Source organism: Nestor notabilis, unplaced genomic scaffold, assembly GCF_000696875.1.
Source record: "Nestor notabilis isolate BGI_N333 unplaced genomic scaffold, ASM69687v1 scaffold3952, whole genome shotgun sequence".
In the NCBI taxonomy this organism is placed as follows: Eukaryota; Metazoa; Chordata; class Aves; order Psittaciformes; family Psittacidae; genus Nestor; species Nestor notabilis.
The window spans coordinates 52,724-72,887 of NW_009916906.1; the positions used below are offsets into that span (position 1 = coordinate 52,724).

The 20,164-nt window shown below is 42.5% G+C and overlaps 1 protein-coding gene across 1 annotated transcript in view; it reads left to right on the forward strand.

Moving 5' to 3' along the window:
- LOC104413735 (receptor-type tyrosine-protein phosphatase T-like) overlaps positions 1-20,164 on the forward strand; it is a 115,323-nt gene that overhangs the window by 47,691 nt on the left and 47,468 nt on the right. The window contains exons 6-9 of the mRNA XM_010024811.1: positions 2,865-2,894; positions 12,801-12,949; positions 18,992-19,069; positions 19,267-19,302. Coding sequence (XP_010023113.1) covers positions 2,865-2,894; positions 12,801-12,949; positions 18,992-19,069; positions 19,267-19,302 — 293 coding nt within the window. The remainder of the gene's footprint in view (positions 1-2,864; positions 2,895-12,800; positions 12,950-18,991; positions 19,070-19,266; positions 19,303-20,164) is intronic.

Genomic DNA, 20,164 nt, shown 5'->3' on the forward strand with positions numbered 1-20,164 from the left:
TAAAGTTGCTGTGTGCGTGTATCTGTGCAAAAATTGTGTGTGTATATAGAAACTTCTGTTTTAAATACGACTGTCTTACAGTATCTAAAATCAAAACCATTAACATTTGTTTTCTTGGGTTTGGGAATGCACTAGCTACCTGTTTGCAATTCTACTGCCATCATATGTAGATGGACACTAATTATAACTACATCATTTAGCCTGTTAATGTCCAAGTGGTACAGTGGATCAGTGCCCACTTGGGTGCATTTGCCCAGATAAGGCAGCACTGTTTTCTTTCATTAATAGATACATACCTGGAAATACCTCCTTTTTATTGTATCAAAACATGGTTAATTCTCTAAGGAGCTTGTTTGTCCTTACTATTAAATATTTTTGAGTAATAGAATCATCGAATGGTTTGTGTTGGAAGGGACCTTAAAGCTCATAGAGCTCCAACCCCTGCCATGGGCCGGGACACCTTCCACTAGAGCAGGTTGCTCCAAGCCCCTGTGTCCAGCCTGGCCTTGAACACTGCCAGGGATGGGGCAGCCACAGCTTCTCTGGGCAACAGAGAAGACAGGACCAGTTAGTAAAAACAAGCTGAAATAAGAAAAAACAGACATTTTTAAACTTCTTTTTAGAGAAAATACCCTTTGACATTGGTCTCCCAAAGGATTAGATTTTGGTCAGTTCTGATTTCAGCTGGGCAGTTTTAACACTCCTGTGATTGTGACTTGCATTTCCCTGGAGTGAGGAATGTGACACTTTTCAGGCTGGTGCATTGAGCAGACAAAGCCTTTACTGACCCCTTTAAGGATAAGACTGAATAAATAGGATCAGACAGCCTGTCATGGGTGCACTGTAAATAAGTTCTTTAAACTGCTGTTGGTAGCAAAAAACGAGATTCAGGGCTGTGTAGGGTCTAGGATTAGTTCCTTTTATGAAAATTCAGCTCCTTAGTCTGGATTAGGATTTAGGTTGTTACCTTAAACTAATTAAATAAAACCCCAAAGCCTCTTGCACAGAACATAACATACCCAAGCTATAGGATAGAGTTAACAAAGGGACATTTGTTCATCCAGTGATCCATGTCCCTTCTGTGTCCATATTTCAGGTGGATGACAGGCAAGCTTGCAATTTGGGTGACACATACTAAATTCAGGGCACGTTTTTAGTGATCCGTAACTCTCGCAATTTTAACAGTTAGTTTTGAAATATTCCTTAGGAATTCCTTAGGTTGCATTTGGGGGTAGAATTTGAGCCAAAATGTCCTGTCCAATTCCAAAATATAATCCTCCTTTTGTTTGTCTGCTTTTATTTTCTATCCTTCTGCAATAGATCTTCCTGAGCTTTCCTCTGCAGCCTTGAGGGATTACACAGCTTTTTAATGAGAACTAAGAGTCTGTGTGATCACATGTGTCTGCTGGCCAGGACATGAGGCAAGCAGAAAGTACAGCAAGATGTTCAACAGTGTAATTCTAGTTGATAGTTGTGAGTGAAACCTGGCACTGGCTATCAGAGGGGCTGGTTTAATGGGATCAGTTGGGGGATGTAGAGTGTTCAGCTGTGTGGCCTCTCCTTTTCAACATCCTGGTGATTTTTCTCTTTGTTTAGAGGTTCAGAGGAACTTGGAATTTCCCAGTGAGTGAAGCTCAGAGGCAAGCACTGCACCTTACCTGGTGCATTGCTGTGGCATGGGGGTCAGAAGGTAATAGTGTTATGTTAAACATACATTCAGGTGGACCTTGGAATTAGTGTCATTTAAATAACTTGGTATATAGCAGGAATCTGTCCAGAATTTCAGGTTTATAGCAGGGGTCACTGCCAGGCAAAACATGTTATTTCAGAGTAATCCTCTTGAACATCTCTTAAGTCACCATCCTTTACCCAGTGTGTTCATAGCAAGGAGGGCAATTTTCCACAGAGTAATTGTGCTGAATCTGGATTCCATGTGTGCTTATGGAAGTTGTGTTCAGACCATCCATACAGTGAACACTTAACTCTGCATTTGTACTTCCTGGTATTTGTCGTGTCTTCAAGGGTGGGATTTTAAAGTCGCGCAGTTGGTTGAAGCTTGTGTTTCAGTATTTTTTCCCATTTTGACCATTGCTGCTGCTTTCTCAGCTCTGAATCTGATAACGTGCTAGATTTGTTGTGAACCAGCCTTTTCAGAGAAGCCCTTTTCCAGCTATAAGAGGGAAGACATCACCTCTTAGGTTCTCCCTGATTGCCAAGGTTCCTTTTATGGCGCTGCTCAAAACCGCATCAGAATGTTCTGAAGTGCATTGTTGAAAACCTGTAATAGAAAAGGCTTAATCACAGTGACGCAAAAGCTAATGCATACCCAGTGCTCTTCTATAAATACATAGAGAAGCTTGAATTGTTAATGAACTATTTGCATTTTAGAGTTGGATGAAGCTTGATTTATCATTACACAATTTGTTCATTGTCTAAGTATTCCAGAATTGCGGGGTTCTCGCATGCCACCTTCCTGTTTCTTGTTATTTATATTAATAGCTCGTACATATTTCTTCCCTCTCCAAAAATCTCAAAGCACTTTAGAAGCAAAGGTAAGTCTCATGACCTGTGTTACTGACATGGCAAAGTTAAAGAGGTGAGGGGATTTATTTGTGGTGACGCAGGTCAATAGCAGAAATGGAAACACAGCCTGTGTTCCCTGCCTCCACTTCAGTATCCGTTCCTCACCCACGTAAAAGCTGCTGACAAAAGGGTAGGAGAATAGGAGCTCAGTACAAGAGGCAACACAAATTCTTTGTAGATTGAAAGGAATAATCCCAGAGTTCATATAAATCTAATTCTGTGTTTTTCTTCTTTTTCTCCTTTTGGATACTTTGTTCATCTGACTGGCTGATGATATTTAGAAGAAATGCATATTCCTACTCCTATTACTTGTAAGTACTTGGCTGGGGTAATTCTGTGCTTTGTTATATTCTTTTTTTTACCACTTTTTTTTTTTTTTTTACCATTCCATTTGTCCTTGTCTTTCCAGCATTTTGTGTTTTATTTTCTCAATTTCACACTGTTATGTTTTCCCTGTTTTAACATTACACCTATAACTGTGCCTGCACAGACCTAAATGTCCACAGATATGTCAGTTACGGTTGCTAGTTCTTCAAATGCTAATGGACAAATACAGTGTCCCAACTGCACCTTTCTGTAATTCTCTCTTGTATTTAGCCAGGCTGCAGGGAAATTCACACCTGAAAGTCACTGCCAGGAATTTCTCAGCCATGGATATAAGCTCTTTTAAAATGTGAGGTTTCAGACACACAGGACTTACCATTATCTCAACAAAGTCCCTGTTCCTGGAGTTTCCAGGTTCCAACTTCCAGTTTAGATGTGGATGATGAAGCGGTTCACCAAATCACCTGTCCAATCCTAATGACAATGCTGCATAATGAAGGCAGTTGTTAAGGCGCATGAAAAAGCTTCACACATCAGTTCTTCCAGAGCCATCTGTTCGCTAAAGATTGAGGAGCTGGAAAGTAATCAGGGCCAAGCTGTTTGTGCCATGATAATAGCTGTCTGAGGATCAGGAGGAGGAGAGGACTGGATCAGTGATCTGAGAAGAGAGTCCTGGAGAGCTGTGTTGGATGCCTCTGCTGTCACCAAGAGGGTTGGGAGGCATGGAGAAGGCAACTGCTCCTGCTGAGAGAAGCAGGTCTCCTCTCTCCATCTCGCGGAATCAGCAGCTCTGTCACTGACCTAAACCTTTCCCCCAGAAGCAGCAGCCTGCCAGACCTTCCAGGGCTCTGACATCAAAAGAGTTGTCAAAGGGCCACGTCTGCTGTGCTAGCCCCTCACCAGCCCTGGCAACCTCCTGCTTTGCCTGTTCCTACAGTTTGTCTTTGTCTTGATCTTGTGACTTTGTTCTGTGGACATATCTGGAAGGTGTTTGCAGGTGAGCGGAATGAGTGCATTAAATAATGCACTAAATAATTTTAGTGGAAATCGACTTCTTTTCCATATGAGTTGATTTACATCCGAAGAACAGGGCAAACGAGTTAAGTGTGAGGATCTTTTTGTGTCACCTGTTGGAGTAATTTTGCTTCTCAATGACCCATCAGAAAATAATTGAAAGAGGAATCTTCCCCACTTGCTAAGTGTGTAAGGAGCCACAATGAGCATTGAGTTTATCCAGTTGTAAATGCAGAGTAACTCCGTTTCCTCTAGACTTCTCACTGGTTCACCAAGAATGGAGTTTGACCCTGAGTAGTCAGATTCCAAGAGAAGTTTAACCAAGTGTTAAAGTAGGAAACGTGTAGATGCTCCTAGCTGGTTGCATTTCTTGCTACAACCTTTTCTCTTCTGCATGTTTCTCACGAACATCAGGGAAGTGCCCTCTGCCCTCACCTACTGGTTTGGTTTCCTCACCAATCAGCACCATTGCCTGAAATATGCAGACCCCAGTTTTCCATGATAATATTATGTTCTTCCAGCAGCAGTGTGCGGTCAGGATGTTCCCTGCTTTATTTTACTTTAAGATTTGTGTATTTAAAAAGATGAAGCAACTTCTGAGCCCTGCGTGACCTGTTTTGAACAGCTGCACAACAGCATTGCTTTAAACAGTCAGCTGAGAATTACTCTGCTTGAGAAGTAAGGGTATTATTAAACGGTCTCTTTGCTGTCTTGTAATGGCTTTGGTGGATCAATACTCTAGAACTTTATTCTCAGGGAACTGGAGAATGACTCAGGAAAAGTGAAGAGACAAACCTCTGGAGGTCACCCATGCCTCAGGTTGCAATGAGCTTCAGCAGTAGCAGAAGCAAGTGCCTTAATAAGATTTAATAAGGCAGGTGTACACCATACAGCATATCATAGTAGAGATAAGCCAGAGGTATCATCAGGCAAACTTATGTCTTCATAGCAGCCCACTGAAGCATTCAGTGGAGGTTTGAGCTCAGGATGCAGAAATCATATAACTGCAGCCAACATTGTTTGCAGATGGCTCATTCTTAGCTTTGTGCTTATGGTGTCCCAGGTGCCCCATCGAGTATGAGCTCTGCTCATATATGGTAGAGGTAACACATAAGTAGTTATCACACAATATATACTTCTTCCATCATCAGGCTATGCATGTCAGCATTTGGTTTCAGATTAACAATTTGCTTGTTCCCTGATCTGGCAATACCAAGCTCTGTTCATGGTTTCTTTTTCCCCTTAACAACAGTCAGGGTATGCAGGATGCTCCAGTAGTGAGAGAAGAAAGCAGGAGAATCCATGAAGGAGCACATGATGAAGTTTGAGTGTCATCTCTCAAGTTTCACATGAAATTGGATATTTCATTATGATTTCAGATGAAAATCTGAAATTGCTAAGGACTGTGTGATTCTTAGCCAAAGCTGATAGAAATTGCAGCAGCCTTATATGATCAAGAGGGTTAAGTTTATTTGAAACATTGTGAAAGTAAGAGCAGCAGAATGTATATATAATTCCAATAGAATTGGTTTTGATGTTATGACCTTGTATGAATGTTTCAGTCCTGAAGCCAAATTCAGTTGAACGAGTTACCAGTACTGAAAAGCAGGCTCTTGGATGGATCTGCTGGCAGACATTTAAATACGACCTTGTGGACTATATTTAGTGTAGTTTTAGTTTCAATTTTTGGACTTTAAAGTTGTGCTTCTTGGAGTAATTCTCATCTGCTTTCAGATAATTCTTACAGCCCTTTGTCGTCTGGCATTTCGTCTTGTTAGGGACCACAATCGCCAACCCAAACTCCTCTAAAGAGTTCTTAATGATAAGTCTGCTAAAGTCACAGAGCCTTACATCAAAAGTAACTGGTTTTTACAGAGAGAGGCCATAAGCACTGTGGTAAGCTCTAGACTGTAGTTCTGCCTTCAGCCTGTCCTGTGTTCTGCTGCAATCCAGGACCATAAAGTCCGATTCTGTAAGATGGTTGAGGACCTGCAGCTTGGGCGAGACCGGTCAAACACACTGATATATGAGAGCAGCTCTTTTAAGCTATTTTGTGCATACATAGTTATGGGTAAATAGTTATTATGGGAGTTCTGTATAGCAACACTTCATTAAAAACTTCCTACAACATACAGGAAGGGATATTATGGTTGAAAGAGAAGGCCATAAAGATCTTTAACGCACGCTTCAAGTGGAAATACAAACCCAGAAGGCCTCTATTCCTAACTCAGTCATCGTGCAGGATTGACACAATTTTGTGTACTTCAATTTACCCATCATTAAAAGTTTGTTGCTTATGATTTAAGATCTTTGAAGAGAACTCAGTTTGTGATGGGAAGAATGGGACGTGTAATTCAGAGTTCCTGTCTCAGTGCACTCAGCACATTGCTGTTGCCGGCGCAATGTTATGAACCTTTTCAGAGGAGTTACTCTGTATTTGCACGCATACAGATGTCATCAAAGGTTTGTACAGAGTTACTAGCTCTGTCACGTTGCATTGCAGTTTAATGTGTTGTGAGGCATGATGTGCAGTGTAAGACAGCAACCCATCCACGGCTGGAAGCTGCTGTTTCTTTTCCTGGCTGGAGCTGTAAAACACAGGCAGCAGTTCATCTGCTTTGAAGGAGGTTTTACATTAAATGACAGACACCTTTTCTGAGCAGTGTTTTCGACTGCAGCAACCCATATCAAGGCTTTATTGTTTCCTCACCAGGAAAAGGAATGGAAATGCTGCTGTGAATGGAAATGTTGGTTTGGTTTGTTTTTTTCTCCTGGGCTGTGTAATGTTTGCAGAAAGAAATGGAATCAAGGCTGTTATCAGGCCAGAGAAGTGTTTCTGGAAATACACAGCTTCATGTATGTGCTACAAGCACTTGGTGTAATGTTATTTATAAGAAAAGGGCACTCAATGGCCAGTATGTTGTTTCCCTTTTCCCTGACCTGGCCAGAGTACCAAGCCCATTGCAGTGTAGGAAGCCCCTTCTACTCCCATCACAATTCCATGCCATTTTTACTTGTGGTGGTGGTGTCAGCCATGACTTTCTTTCCACGACAGAGGTTCTATCAGAGGTATTAATCTAAATTTATTCTTGCCATTTCTGAAATAACAGAGTTTGTGCTGAATTTATTTCCACCCTTTGTGGGCCATTTGAAGAGAAATAAAACATCAGTTATTTATAGGCAAACCTCTGTATAACCACAGACATACATAAATATCTCCATATATTTCCATGGAAGGGGAATCTGCCTGCACAGGTCACCTGCTGAATCAGAATTTTAAGAAGAAACTGGGTTTCTCATTAGATGCTGGAAAACCAGAACTATGAATCACTGGTTATGCCAGTCAAATGAAAGCAACTAATAGAAAGTATAATTAAGCTCCAGAAAGTGAGTAAGATTTATTTAGAACATGTCTGTGTGGTGATTGCAAGCCTACACTTTGCAGAGGGCAGTGTTTGCTGGCTGTACCAGCATCCACTTAGTCTGTATGGCTCTTATATGTGTCTTTCTTCTCTAAGGTTTATGTGGTTATAAGTAAATGTCCTCCAAAAGTAGTGATTAATTTGAAAAGTAAAGCTTCAAGAACACAGCCCTGCATTTTTAAAGACCTTGTGTTTGTCTTGAAAGAGTACAAAATACTGACAGCATCTTATATCTATATTAGAACCTTTCCTTGTGTCAGGTAATGTTTGCTTGTAAGTAAAAAGTAGCGCAGATGCTCCTCACTCTTCACCTTTACTCTGGGGAATTTTCTCTGCTCCTGCAATAACCTGCACAGAGTTTGGCTTCACCATGGCAGGTGCTGAAATACTGCAAATAAAGTTGTCTTTACACGTAACTAAGTGGAGGATTTGCCCTTAGAGTGGTTATAAGAAGCAGTAAACTGCCGATATGCTTAGGTTAAAGGGTATTTGAAGACAGGCTGAAAGAGCTGGGCTGGGTCAGCCTGGAGAAGAGAAGGCTTCTGAAGGGGACACCTTAGGGCAGCTCCAGTGCCTAAAGGGGCTCCAGGAAACCTGGAGAGGGGCTTTGGACAAGGGCCTGTAGGGACAGGACAAGGGGAATGGCTTGAACCTGCCAGAGGGGAGATTGAGATGGGCTCTGAGGCAGAAGCTCTTCCCTGTGGGGGTGCTGAGGCGCTGGCACAGGGTGCCCAGAGAAGCTGTGGCTGCCCCATCCCTGGCAGTGTTCAAGGCCAGTTTGGACACAGGGGCTTGGAGCAGCCTGCTCTAGTGGAAGGTGTCCTTGCCCGTGGCAGGGGGTTGGAACTGGATGAGCTTTAAGCTCCCTTCCAACCCAAATCAGTCTGGGATTCTACAGTTCTGTTTCTCAGCTCTGCTGAGTCTGCACAAAGGGAGCCTGGGGTGAGCTGCAGTTTCAAGCAGGACCATCAAAGCATGGACAGGAGATACCCACGTGTCAGGCTGCCTTGCTTTAACTCTCCTGCCTCTCGCCCTCTGTCTAAAAACCTCCAGTGACCAGCATTGCTCACCCTGCCTGCATGGTCAGCTGGAGATGGGCAGCCTCCAGTGCATGGAGTTTTCCCAGAGTCTAAAACAAATTGCCTATCCATAGCTTAGCCCTATTGTTTTTTTTTCCCAGCCCCTGTAGACAGGCAGAACAACTTCCCCATGTGGAGTGTTTTCATATGTTTGAAGACCTATCAGCTCTATTTGATTTTCTTTTCTCTGCCTTAAAGATCCATATTTCCTTTGGCCTTTGCTTGTAGGTCATGGTTTCTAGATTTACCTTTCTTGTTCATGTCCCCTTGGCACACATCTTATTTGATGTGCAGTATTGCAGCAGAGGCCTTAGGGATTCTCAGCCAGAGAAGGAGGATTACGTGTGGCTTGCAGACCATAGTGCCATGTATAATCCCTCCCTTATTTTCACACCATCATGAAACTGTTGTTTCAAATGGAATCTGTGATCTACTACAGGTTTAGAGGACAGAGAACTGCTATTTAACCAGTGCTGGGTGTTTGCACAACTGGTCGCTGCCTGCCTGAAATTTGTGCAGATTTCACCATAAATAATATGTGTACTCCTAGCAGGCTGCTGCACACATATCTAAAAGGAGTTGTGTTTTGTAGCTTTCTTAAATTGCTTACAGAAAATGAGGGCAATATGCAATTCTTCTCTGTAGGAGGAAATTTCATGTTTAACTTAGGTGATCTATACCTAATGTCTCAATTACCTGTGCATGCAAATCCACATTATAGTGTATATAATCCAGCCCTGTGAGACATCTAAAATTAAATCTGTCAACGTACATGTAGAGGAGCTCTTTAGGAGTGACTGATACAGATTTAACATGCATGTGAAACTGATATAAAAAGAGTTTGAAGCTGCTTTAAGAAAGTAATCCCTAACATTTATCCAAATCTCTGCAAAACGGGGACCTGATCCTACAGTAGAAGTATCAAAAATAGCTCAATCAAATCTCCATGTTTATTTAGTTTTTCCAAATTCACACTCAGTTGAGGTTCAGCGCCAGTAGCTTTTATCTGTGCTTTACTTGGGTCAGCTTCAACTGCCTGATGATACAGCCGGCTTCATAGTTTTATTCTGCTTTGAGCATCTTTCTGTCTCATCTGTCCTGTGTGTGCATAGTGCTTTCAATTACAAACCCTGTGGAACTAAAAGGGCAACCCAGTAAACCCCATCCCTGGACTCCTGTTTTCTTCTTGGCACATTTTCCTTACACTTAAATGTAAACCACCCATTAATAACACCTTATTCACAGTTTGCCATTTCACCCTGTGTTGATTGTATCAGACTCTTCTTCCAAATATCTGCCTGGTCCTTTATTTCTTTCCCTTTTCAGCTGAATAATGCATGACATGGGAAGCCTCTCTGTGCCTGGTGTCACAGTGTGCTGGGTGCATGCTGGAGGCAGCCTGCAGCCCACCCGTGATTGACACCCACGCACTGATTGACACCCATGCACTAATTGACACCCATGCATTGATTGCAGTTCCTTCTGGGTGCTACGGTTGTGTTTGAGGGAGGCTGGTCAGTCAAGAGAGCAGGAGCTGTGGCACGAATGCAGCTTGTCAGTGATTCACAAAGATCGCTTGAAGTGCCCTATTTTGGGAAACAGAATTTCTAGATAAATTCTTTTCCGATTCAAAGGCGCTTTGACATGCTGGGAAATAAACCTCTACCTAGCTGTGGGTTTAAGTCACATCCCTAACATTCTAGAAAGTGCTAGTGATTTGATTTTATAATCCTTTCTATGAATTATAATGATGGTAAGGCCCAAATAGGCTTAGTCCTGTGCTGCCACTCCATCCAGACACGTAACGGAGGCAGAAAAGGCACATTTAGAAACCGAGAGCCCCTTGATGTGTCTGGCAAGCTTAGCGCTGAAATCCTCAAAAGAGATCTGTCTGCCTCTTCCCTCTAAATTTAGATGAAGAGTTTTTAAATTCCTGGAATAGAGAGGAAGAAAGGTGGAAACTGATAATGTGCTGCTGGAAGAGCACGGCAGCGTGTTCAGATGCAGCAGGATTTTCTGTGCGGCTTCTCTCTGAGCGCGGGTGAGCGGGAGCTGGTCCCCCCTGCGCAGAGGCGGCCGGTTTGCGTGTGCGAGTTAGCGTGAGAACTTGAAACTCATGTCACCTTTTCTTTTTAGGCATTCAAGCCAATGTTTTAGGGGCCTCTCTGTCTTCTACAGGACCAGGTAGAACTGCTTTGCATAGGGCTTTTGTAAGCAGGCCTGTGGGGACTAATGGGCTTGGGTTTGGGGTTATTTTGTCCTGCCTAGCACATGCAGAAATGTTACTGTTCGTTCACTGAAAGAGAAAAAGAGTTTGCCAATTCCAGCTTTTTGTAGCTTGTTGGCATTTCTGAAAAGATACCAGGCAATGGGACTTAGAGATAATTATTGCCACAAACAATTTAATCTGGATTTAATAAGGAATTCACCCTTTTTGACTCACCATTTTTAACCAGCAGTCATGGCTGTCTCTAATGGCTCACCCCAGCAGTCCAGAGTGCTTGTTATTAAGGACTTGTGCATTTTGGATTAGTGTTTCCCACTGAGAGATTTTAATTCCTGTTGCCAAAGAAGTCACATAAACATGTATGACTGGCAAATCTAAAGGATTAAAATAACCACCCAGCAGGGTTAATACACTTCAAGACTATTGTTTTTACCACAGCACAAAAAAAAAAAAAGGGGCTCCCATGTCTGCAGCTCATAGTTAATAAATCTGGCTGTGCTAAAATATTGCTGAACACTGGAAGCAAAGCTTTTAACATCATTAAACGCCAGCTTTTTGCTTCATCACTCAAGGACGGTCCCCCTGTTTGCATCTTCATCTGCAGAAGTGGATACACCGTGGAGATTTAGTGAGATCTAAATATGCACTCTGTAATTATGTGCCCAATTTGAGCAGCTACAGGTTCGAGCTGGAACCACTTAACTGTAAAAGGCTGAACCTCAACTGGTTGAGCAGATGAAGCAGATGTATTTGTTCAAAATCTTGCAGCAAACATTGGACATTTCTCCATAGAGCTCACTTGCTCTGGATTATCAGCTTGCTTTAAAAGAGGGATTTCCCACAGGCATAGGCAAAGGTTTTAGTTCTCTTTGACCCTTCTCTGCAAATGAGTGTAACTGGCCTCAAGAAGGGCTGGAGTGCAACTGTGTGCTTGAACTTGCTTGGAAATGTCACTGACATGTTCTTTGAGTAAAGCAAGCCTGGTGGAATATGTTGCAAGGAATATCTTTATAAGAATCTACTGCAGTTTAAATGATGGGTAGTACTTTCCATAAGTATGTAAATTTAGTGAAGAAAAGCCTCTTTGCAAAATTATTTTGTTGTCAGGGTTTTTTTTTTCTTTGAGTTGGAGGAAAAAAAAAAAGAAAACTAAAGCTCCTTCTTACAGTAATCTCTTTTTCTCCCTTTTATTTTGCTTTATTTTCTTATCTACGGAAGTCGTGTAAGCAAAGTGCTTTGCTGGTGCTGGGGATTTGTGTGATGTTTCCTCAAGGTGCGGATTGCAAAATGTCACACATTCATTTTTAAACAGTTCTGCTCTCTGATATGAATGAAGCACGGGGCAGTCAAATGTCAGTGGAAGCTCAGCAGCTCATTCTTCCTGCTTCTCTCCATTTTCCTATTATTAGCTGTGTTTGCAAAAGAGGAGCCTCTGATGCTCCTGGTTTTGGTAGTGTTTTCAGAGCAGGCAGTGCTGCTGCTTTTGCCAATGGTTTTATGACTCCTCAAAATAAGACAAGACCCATTTTTCCCAGAACAGAGGCATATTTGGACATCTCTAAAATAACTTCAACCATTCCTTTTGCCCCACGTTTCACTGACTGTCGATCCTCGGTGCAGTTTGGGTCCCTGTCAGAATTCCATAGAGGCTGCTGTCCTCACTGGAGCTCCTCCTCCAGCTCCCAGTTTGCACAGGCTCAGGTCGCACTTTCCACTGCAGCACACAAAGGAGATCCCAGGTCCAGGTGCCCCCATGGGATGAATGCAAATGTCCCATTTACCTCCTAGTGAGCAGTTCTGATCCTCTGCCCTCTGCTCCTCCTGGAGTGGCTGACACCCATCCTGGGGCTTTACCTCTGCCACCCTCTTCAAGGGTGACTTTAGCACTCCTACTGCTGGGGTGATGTAGGTTTGTGCAAGATAAGCCACTGGGAGGGACAGCTAAGCTCAAAGGCTGGTATCACTCTATTTACTGTGCTCCACAACACTTACCTGAGAAAGTTGTGGGTTTTCCTCTTGTGCGGTTTGTCACATGCCCTGCATGTCTGACCAAGTGGGATAATCATGGTTTTCAGAAGTATTTTGTCATTGCTTTGTTTTTAATGAGGGAAAACTGACCTTGATTTCTCCCCTCTTCAAAATACCCTAAAGGAAGCTAGCCAAGAAGCAGAAGGAGACTCAGACCAGCACACAGAGGGAGATGGGTCCCATGGCTACTTCCGACAAGACCTCTACCAAACTCAGTGCTGTTCACAATGAAGAAGCTTTTTCTTCCAGCTGCCAAGATGTTAATGGATTCAGTAAGTTTAACTTGCTTGCAATGGATATGTCCCCCTTGGAGAGCTCTAGGTTCTTAAAAGGACCTATTCCTATGGGCACGATATTGAGGAGCTAGGAATGACAGTGACAGAGATTGTTGCAAACGCTTGATAGAAATCAGTTGTCTGAAATGTCTCTGACACTGCCCCTATTTTAACTGTCAGATAGAGCATTCCTCCTGACTAAGAATAATTCATAAAGTCTGTTCTAATAACTACATCAGACAGACAAAAAGGCACATGTTTATTTGCTCTTCAGAAATATGTTTTCCTTTGTGAGTAGAAGAATCTAATCAAATCACTAGTCTGACTTGTAGGATGAAATAACATCTTCTGGATGAAATTGTTATGACAGAAAGCATGGTCTCCTGGTTAGAGATCTGGAATGGAAAGAGCATTTCTTCTTTTGTCCTTCATTCATTCTTCACATGGGTTCAGTAAAACTGATCTTAGTTAATACTTGTAAACCAAGTAGCTGGAAGAGTTTTGTGGGTAAACCAACATGAAGTCATACTTTAGCCTCACTAGATGCAGATTGAGTGCATGGTGGATTGCATGGTGGCTGTGTAACCTTTGTCTTATGAAATAAATTTCAACTTAGACACTGTGGGAATGTCACTCCTTCTTTTGACGCTTGGCCTCCTATAGTCTGAGCAGGGAACAGCTCTGAAACACAACTATGTACTAAACCCCTTTTGTCTTTCTTGAACATCTTTAGTAAAGAGTTTCTCCCCCTAATTACTAACATGGAAGTGGTACAAACGTGGTTTATCATTGAATCCTTTCTTTGACATCTCAGAGTGAGTGGGACAGGCTGAGTGAATTCTTTTCCCTGTAGGCCATGCCAGATTCCATCTGCATGTGTTGCTGCTGACCCTCTGTGTAACGTACCTGTGAGATGGATAGATAGGTGTTGGGGGCTGTCAGGACTAGCAGTGAACACTTGTCTCTGATACTAAATTGACTTGAGTCAAGATCTAATTTTCTCAGGTGCTGAGTAGCTGCATCTCCTAAAGAGACAGCAAGAGTTGTCAGTGGTTCATCTCTTTGAAGGACAGGATAGCAGAGGACAGCACTCTAACAGCCTAGAAACAGCAAAGGTACCTCGTCTGTGGTGTATGGGGAAAAGGAAGTTTTTAACACTTTCTGCAAGATCTGGATTTTTACAAGTTTGGGGAGTTTTTTCAACTAGAAAATAAGAGAAGAGATGAGCTGGAAATGTGACCTCTTTTTTTTCCCCACCCCCTTGGTATTTTGGGAGCCTAATTAAACCAGCTGAATCATTACTTGAAATGGCAAAGATGGAAAATATGTTGTATCTAATTCTGTGAAAAAGCATCCCTCCAGGTTTTCTTTTTTTAAATCAGTTAGCCCTTTGCTTGTCTGACATCACTGCAGGTTTTATCACCACCTCCCTCTGTAGCACAGCCTGAGTCAAGTCACGAGCCCACTCTTTTCTTATTTTCCTTATTATATCCATAAGGAACAATTACCATTAAGCCTTCCTGATTTCTTCAGCTATTTCACTGCCAGGTCCAGGGTGCCGCAGTGTTGGAGGTAAGTTCTCGTCTCTGCAGTAGTGTGCACGTGCTCATACAGGAATCTTACGGGTAAAAGACTTCTTTAAAAAATTGCCTTAATAGAGTTTAATACTTGAGGGTTTCTATGGAGGCCTTCTCCAAGTTTTGAATAACAGAATAGGATTACTGCTTAACCTGCCTGCTAACTAAGACAGTTTTACAGGGGTTATCCATCCTGGCATTTGAAATCAGCTGTCTAAGCAGTTCTTTTGCCTCCCAACAGTAAATAGCCTTTGCAGATACCTCATGATGGGTAGTCATCCATTCAATAGAATCAGAGAATCATAGAATGGTTTGAACTGGGAAGGACCTTGAGATCATCCAGTTCCAACCCCCTGCCACAGGCAGGGATGCCTCACACTAGACCCAAGGCTCTGTCCAACCTGGCCTTGAACACTGCCAGGGATGGGGCAGCCACAGCTTCTCTGGGCACCCTGTGCCAGCGCCTCAGCACCCTCACAGGGAAGAACTTCTTCCTTAGATCTAACCTGAACTTCCCCTGTTTCAGTTTAAACCCATCACCCCTTGTGCTATTGCTGCAGTCCCTGATGAAGAGTATCTTGACCCTCAGTTATGAGAGCCCTAGTTGGCTGCAGGAGTGTGACATGGAAATACCCCTCTCCTCTTTGAGGAAAGCCCACAAAAAGAACCTGAGTGCTTTCAATCCCAAGGTCACCTTGTCAGCTCACAACAGCAGTAAAATAGAACAAGAATAACCTCGCAATTACTGAATGACTTGCAAAGAAAGTTGTCTCCAGGTGACAGTGTCCTTGCAGGGCATGTATCCTTCCCTCCAGCTTTTCCTTCCTGACCCAATAATTTTCAAGACTTTTCAGACAGGAAAAATTCAGTGGCTTCTTATAGAAGCCTTTTTCTTCCCAGAGTCTGTCTGTCCAGCTTGGCCACTGGTCACCTCCTGCTGCCACTATTGCTGTTCCTGGGTGACCCCTCTCTGCCCAGCTGCAGCCACCCTGTTTGCTGCCTATCTCTGTCACCCCATAGGGAGCTTCCATCTGATGGTCTGTCTCAGTGCCTTAAGGGAAAATATGTATATTTTAAATACAAACTCATGCAAATGACATCTGGAAGATGTATAGGCTCTGTGCTGAACGGGGAAATCTCGGATCTTGCTGAAAAGTGGGAGAGAACTGGGCATTTTTCTTTCCTGGCTCAAAGCAAAGCCCCTCATCCCTCTTTCCATTCCACACTGTTAGACATTATTCAGGCAGAATTCTTACTGGTACATACAGGAGTTTAAACTGAAGAGATTTTTGGACTCAGCCGCTGTCTCTGACACCATATGGAATCAGGAAAAGGTGTTTGCTGAGAGATAGACTAGTTAGTGGCAATTTCAGCTTGTCTGGTTTTACCCCAGGGATTATGTGAAGGTGAAGCAGCTCATCACAGTTGTTCATTTTCTGAAAGATCTTGCTTTTTTAAAAACAAAAAAAATCTATCCTAAATCCATTGAAGGTAAATGATGGGACTTGCAGTGTTGGAGAATGCTCCTGGATACAGCAAAGTTTGGAAAGTAGCATCGTGTTCCTCCAGATACTGCACAGTTGCGTGGAGGCATTGCCTTAGTGCAGGGTTATTATGCAACAAGATGACAAATTGGAGACAAGGTGAGCCTAAAGTTATCCACCACTATCTGTGCACAGACCAGAAGAGTGTGCGATGGGATGTTATTGCACATAAATTGTGTGCAGTTTGTCACCCCATCTGTATGATGTGTATCATCTCAGCAGAGATGCACAAAGGAGCTGCTTGTCTGGCTTTGAACTGCTGAAATGCTGTGGATTGGGCTTGTCCAGGAGAATTCCAGGTCACCAGCATAGTCATCCTGACATGCTGGGGGAGTTCTGGGAGGAACTATTTGATTCTAAGGATCTGGAGAGAGATTTTGGACAAGAGCCTGTAGGGACAGGACAAGGGGGAATGGCTTTAACCTGCCAGAGGGGAGATTGGGATGAGCTCTTAGGCAGTGTTCAAGGCCAGGTTGGACACAGAGGCTTGGAGCAATTGCTCTAGTGGAAGGTGTCCCTGCCTGTGGCAGGGGGTTGGAAATGGATGAGCTTTAAGGTCCCTTCCAACACAAACCAATCTTGGATTTTGTAATTTAATATCTTAAAATGCAGCCAGTTTTGCTAGAGACTAATGTATCAGGGTGTGCTTAACTTCTGTGACATCTCAGTTTGGGAGAAGATGGCTTTCCAGACAATCTTCTGGAGTGACACTGGTGCAGGTTAGCTAGGTGGCTTCAATGTGACAGACAGAAGCATGGTCTGAAAGAAGCATTTTGGAAGCAGTAGGGGGCTGAGTTTTGCATTAGTGGTGCTACTGTACAGTGACCAAGTCAGTGTGCTTTTACTAGCAAGAACAAATAGTTGAGGAAGATGTCGTGAGTGGCATTCAGGGTATTAAGGTTCATATCTAACCAAGAAACATGTAAAATCCCACCTTTACATATTCTGCATGTTTTTGTGATGAATGAAGTGCAAAGGTTGTTTTGTGGGGTTTGCTAGTTCAGAAAGATCTTATCAAAAGCAAAGGAGAATCATTTCCAGAATAGGAAGGAGCCCCCACCAGTCTGCACAGACTGGCCAGAGGGGTCTGTGTGGCCTCACCTGCCACTGCAGGGAATACAGAGAGAATTTTTAATGAGATCTTAATCTCTACCCTTACATGAAGCTCTCTCTGGAGCTGTTTCTTGTCATTGCACACACTGGTGCTTGTAAGAACCCCTGTTTAGGAAGCAGCACTGTGCACACATATCGTACAAGCCACTAGCTGGTGAGATCTGGGGAATAAACTCTCCAAAGTTGTGGGAAACATGTTTTTTTGGGATTTTTTTTCCTTTTCCTGAATCTAGACATCCTCTCCGTCTCACAAATATGGTTCAATTCATAGACCTCAGTTAGTAACAGTTTTAATCAGACTCGCTGCATTGCAGTGTTTATCTTCAGTAATTTATCATTAGCAGTTGCTGGCAAGAAAGGATGGCCCAATGAGTTCTTTTATTCTCTCAAATATCTGAATCCTGCTCCAAACCCTGCTGACTTTCTGTGACCCTGGGCAAACAAATTACTTTCTTTAGACCTTATTTTATAGATCTGCAAAAGTGGCCAGGTTCCAAGAACAGTAAAGAGGAGGGTCTGACTTAGGCTGAAAAACACAGGGGAGAATGTATAAGAGGCCCTAAAGGAGAGATGCTTTATGGCTTGAAGGCAGTGGGGGAAAGACTAAGCTATGAGAAATTTGGTTATTGTAACATGTGTTCAAATGGTGTAAGTCTGAAAAATGGCAGGAGAATGCACAATGAGAGCCAGTTCATTTACTAGATGATTCTAAACTGCTTCGGAGGCAATTCTTCTGACTCCCAGGCTAGTGACTTCTTTGGTTCACCCTATAGAGTAACATGAATTTTTTAAATGGTATTTGCTCTAGAGATACAAAAATTGCTTCTGAAATTACTTTGATGTATACTGAGTTTTATCTACTTCTATTGGATTATGGGATAGTTTTTCCTGTTATCTATTGTCATCTTTCTGATATACTGAGATTTGTATTAGCTTGTTTCCCCACACTGGGAGGAGGAGATAAATAAATGCCTGTAACTCTGAGAGTGAATGCAGAATGATAACAAAGGAATATGCCTTCAGAAATGATGGATTGCCATAAGAATGTACATGTATGCTGTTGCAGATAGAAACCAGCCTCACAAATTTACTATCAAGAAAATAATCTACTGGGAAGATGTTGAGCCCATCCTCCTTTCCATAGAGATTTGATTAATATGGAAATATTTGGTGGATTCTTGTCCAGAGAAAGCTCATGCTTTAAATGGGAGAAAGGGGAGAACCTTGTTCTGAAAGAACCCAGCTCCCAGGGGAAAGGATCATAGGATTTGCTATGAACAGTCCTGGGTTGAAGAACAAGTCCCCTGTGATCTTGCATTGTTTTACAATGATAACAATAACAAAAGAATTGCTACCCTACCTGTGTATTTCTGTGGCACCAGTGTACATTGTGTTTGAGCAGGCTTCTTTTCCTGTTAATACTGCACTTGATTCTGTGTAGTTTGTATTTTGGGGATTGTTTTTAAGGATATTTCTCCTAGAGACAAAAACATAAATTTGTTCCTTTGGTTAAAAAACAGGGTTTCTAGAATATAGTCCTGTATGTGTACCCTGTGTGGGAACACTTTGATTTACAATAACTATAATGGTATATTTGGGGTCTGGAGTGGTTATATTAAAGAAAATCCATCATGATGACAATGTAATAAATGTAATATGCATGTCAACATGAAAAATATAATTCATTTTGATAAGCCTTATATATATATCCCATATTACTGTGTTCTTTGCGGAACATTCTCCCTGTTCTCTTTCTCTCTCTTAATATATGTCTAAAGTCTTTTCCTTATGTCTTTCCTACCTAGCATCACCCTCTCCTTGTTCATTTTCTGTCCAAAGCAAAACCCTTCAGAGCAAATCTTTGTTGAATTCCTACTACTCAGGTACTAGTGCCAGACTTTTCTTTCATTTCTAAATGTTCTTGGCTTTTGTACGTTCCAAATATGAGCTATAGACCGACTCTTCTGCGTGTGAGATCCAGCTAACCTTGTTTTCATCTTTTGTGACTTTTCTTCCTGTCGATCTTCTGTTGATTTCCATTGATCTGTGTCGTGTGGGTGAACGGAATTCCATCTCCAAGTAACATCAGACACTGTTCCATCGACCACGCTGTTAGGTAAGAAGACAGGTATGGTGTCCTGCACTTCATTGGAGAGCAAACACACTTAGAGTATCTTGAAAAGAGCTTGGAGAGAGCATGGTTGAGTGGCTGGGCTCCAAAATCATAATTAATCCTATGGTCATATGTTAGTTGGAAAGCCTTTTGGCTCATGCTTTATTATTGCTATTAATTGATATTTTATCCTTTTTTAAAGGAAAGAACAGTTTAAAAAGTAAGGTTTAGGAGTTCTAACAAGTATTTGTTGTTTCTTTTTGTGAATGGGACTTGACATTCTGGACAAATCCCCGCAGGCTGCCTTGCCTTCAGCTTAGTTCTGACTTGTGTAAGTGTGCAGCTGGCATAGAATCATGGAATGGTTTGGGTTGGGAAGGACCATGGTAGATGCCCCATCCCTGGAAACATTCAAGGTGAGGTTGAATGGGGCTTTGAACAGCCTTCTGTGGTTGAAGATGTCCCTGCTCATTGCAGGAGGGGTTGGAACTAGGTGAGCTTTAAATTCCCTTCCAAGCCAAACCATTCTATGGTTCTGTCAATCAGAAAGATGATGTGTAGTTGATCAGAATCTAACCACTGGTGTTTACCAGGCCTGTCATTTTGACTTATCTACAGTAAATGTTCACTTCCAGGCACAGTAATCTACCATGGCTGCCTTAAACATTACTCTGAGCATGTTGAAGGCCCACAGTTAGGCCAGAAAGAAATTACAATCCATTGCTTAGGTGCCTTGGCTTACACACCAGCAGCACAGAGACAGAGGCTTGGAGGGACTGCCATCATACACACATTTATCCTGATGTCTATCACAATGTTAATGTCAGTGAATGAGCCTTCTTTTAAGAAGGGAGGGAAGGAAAGG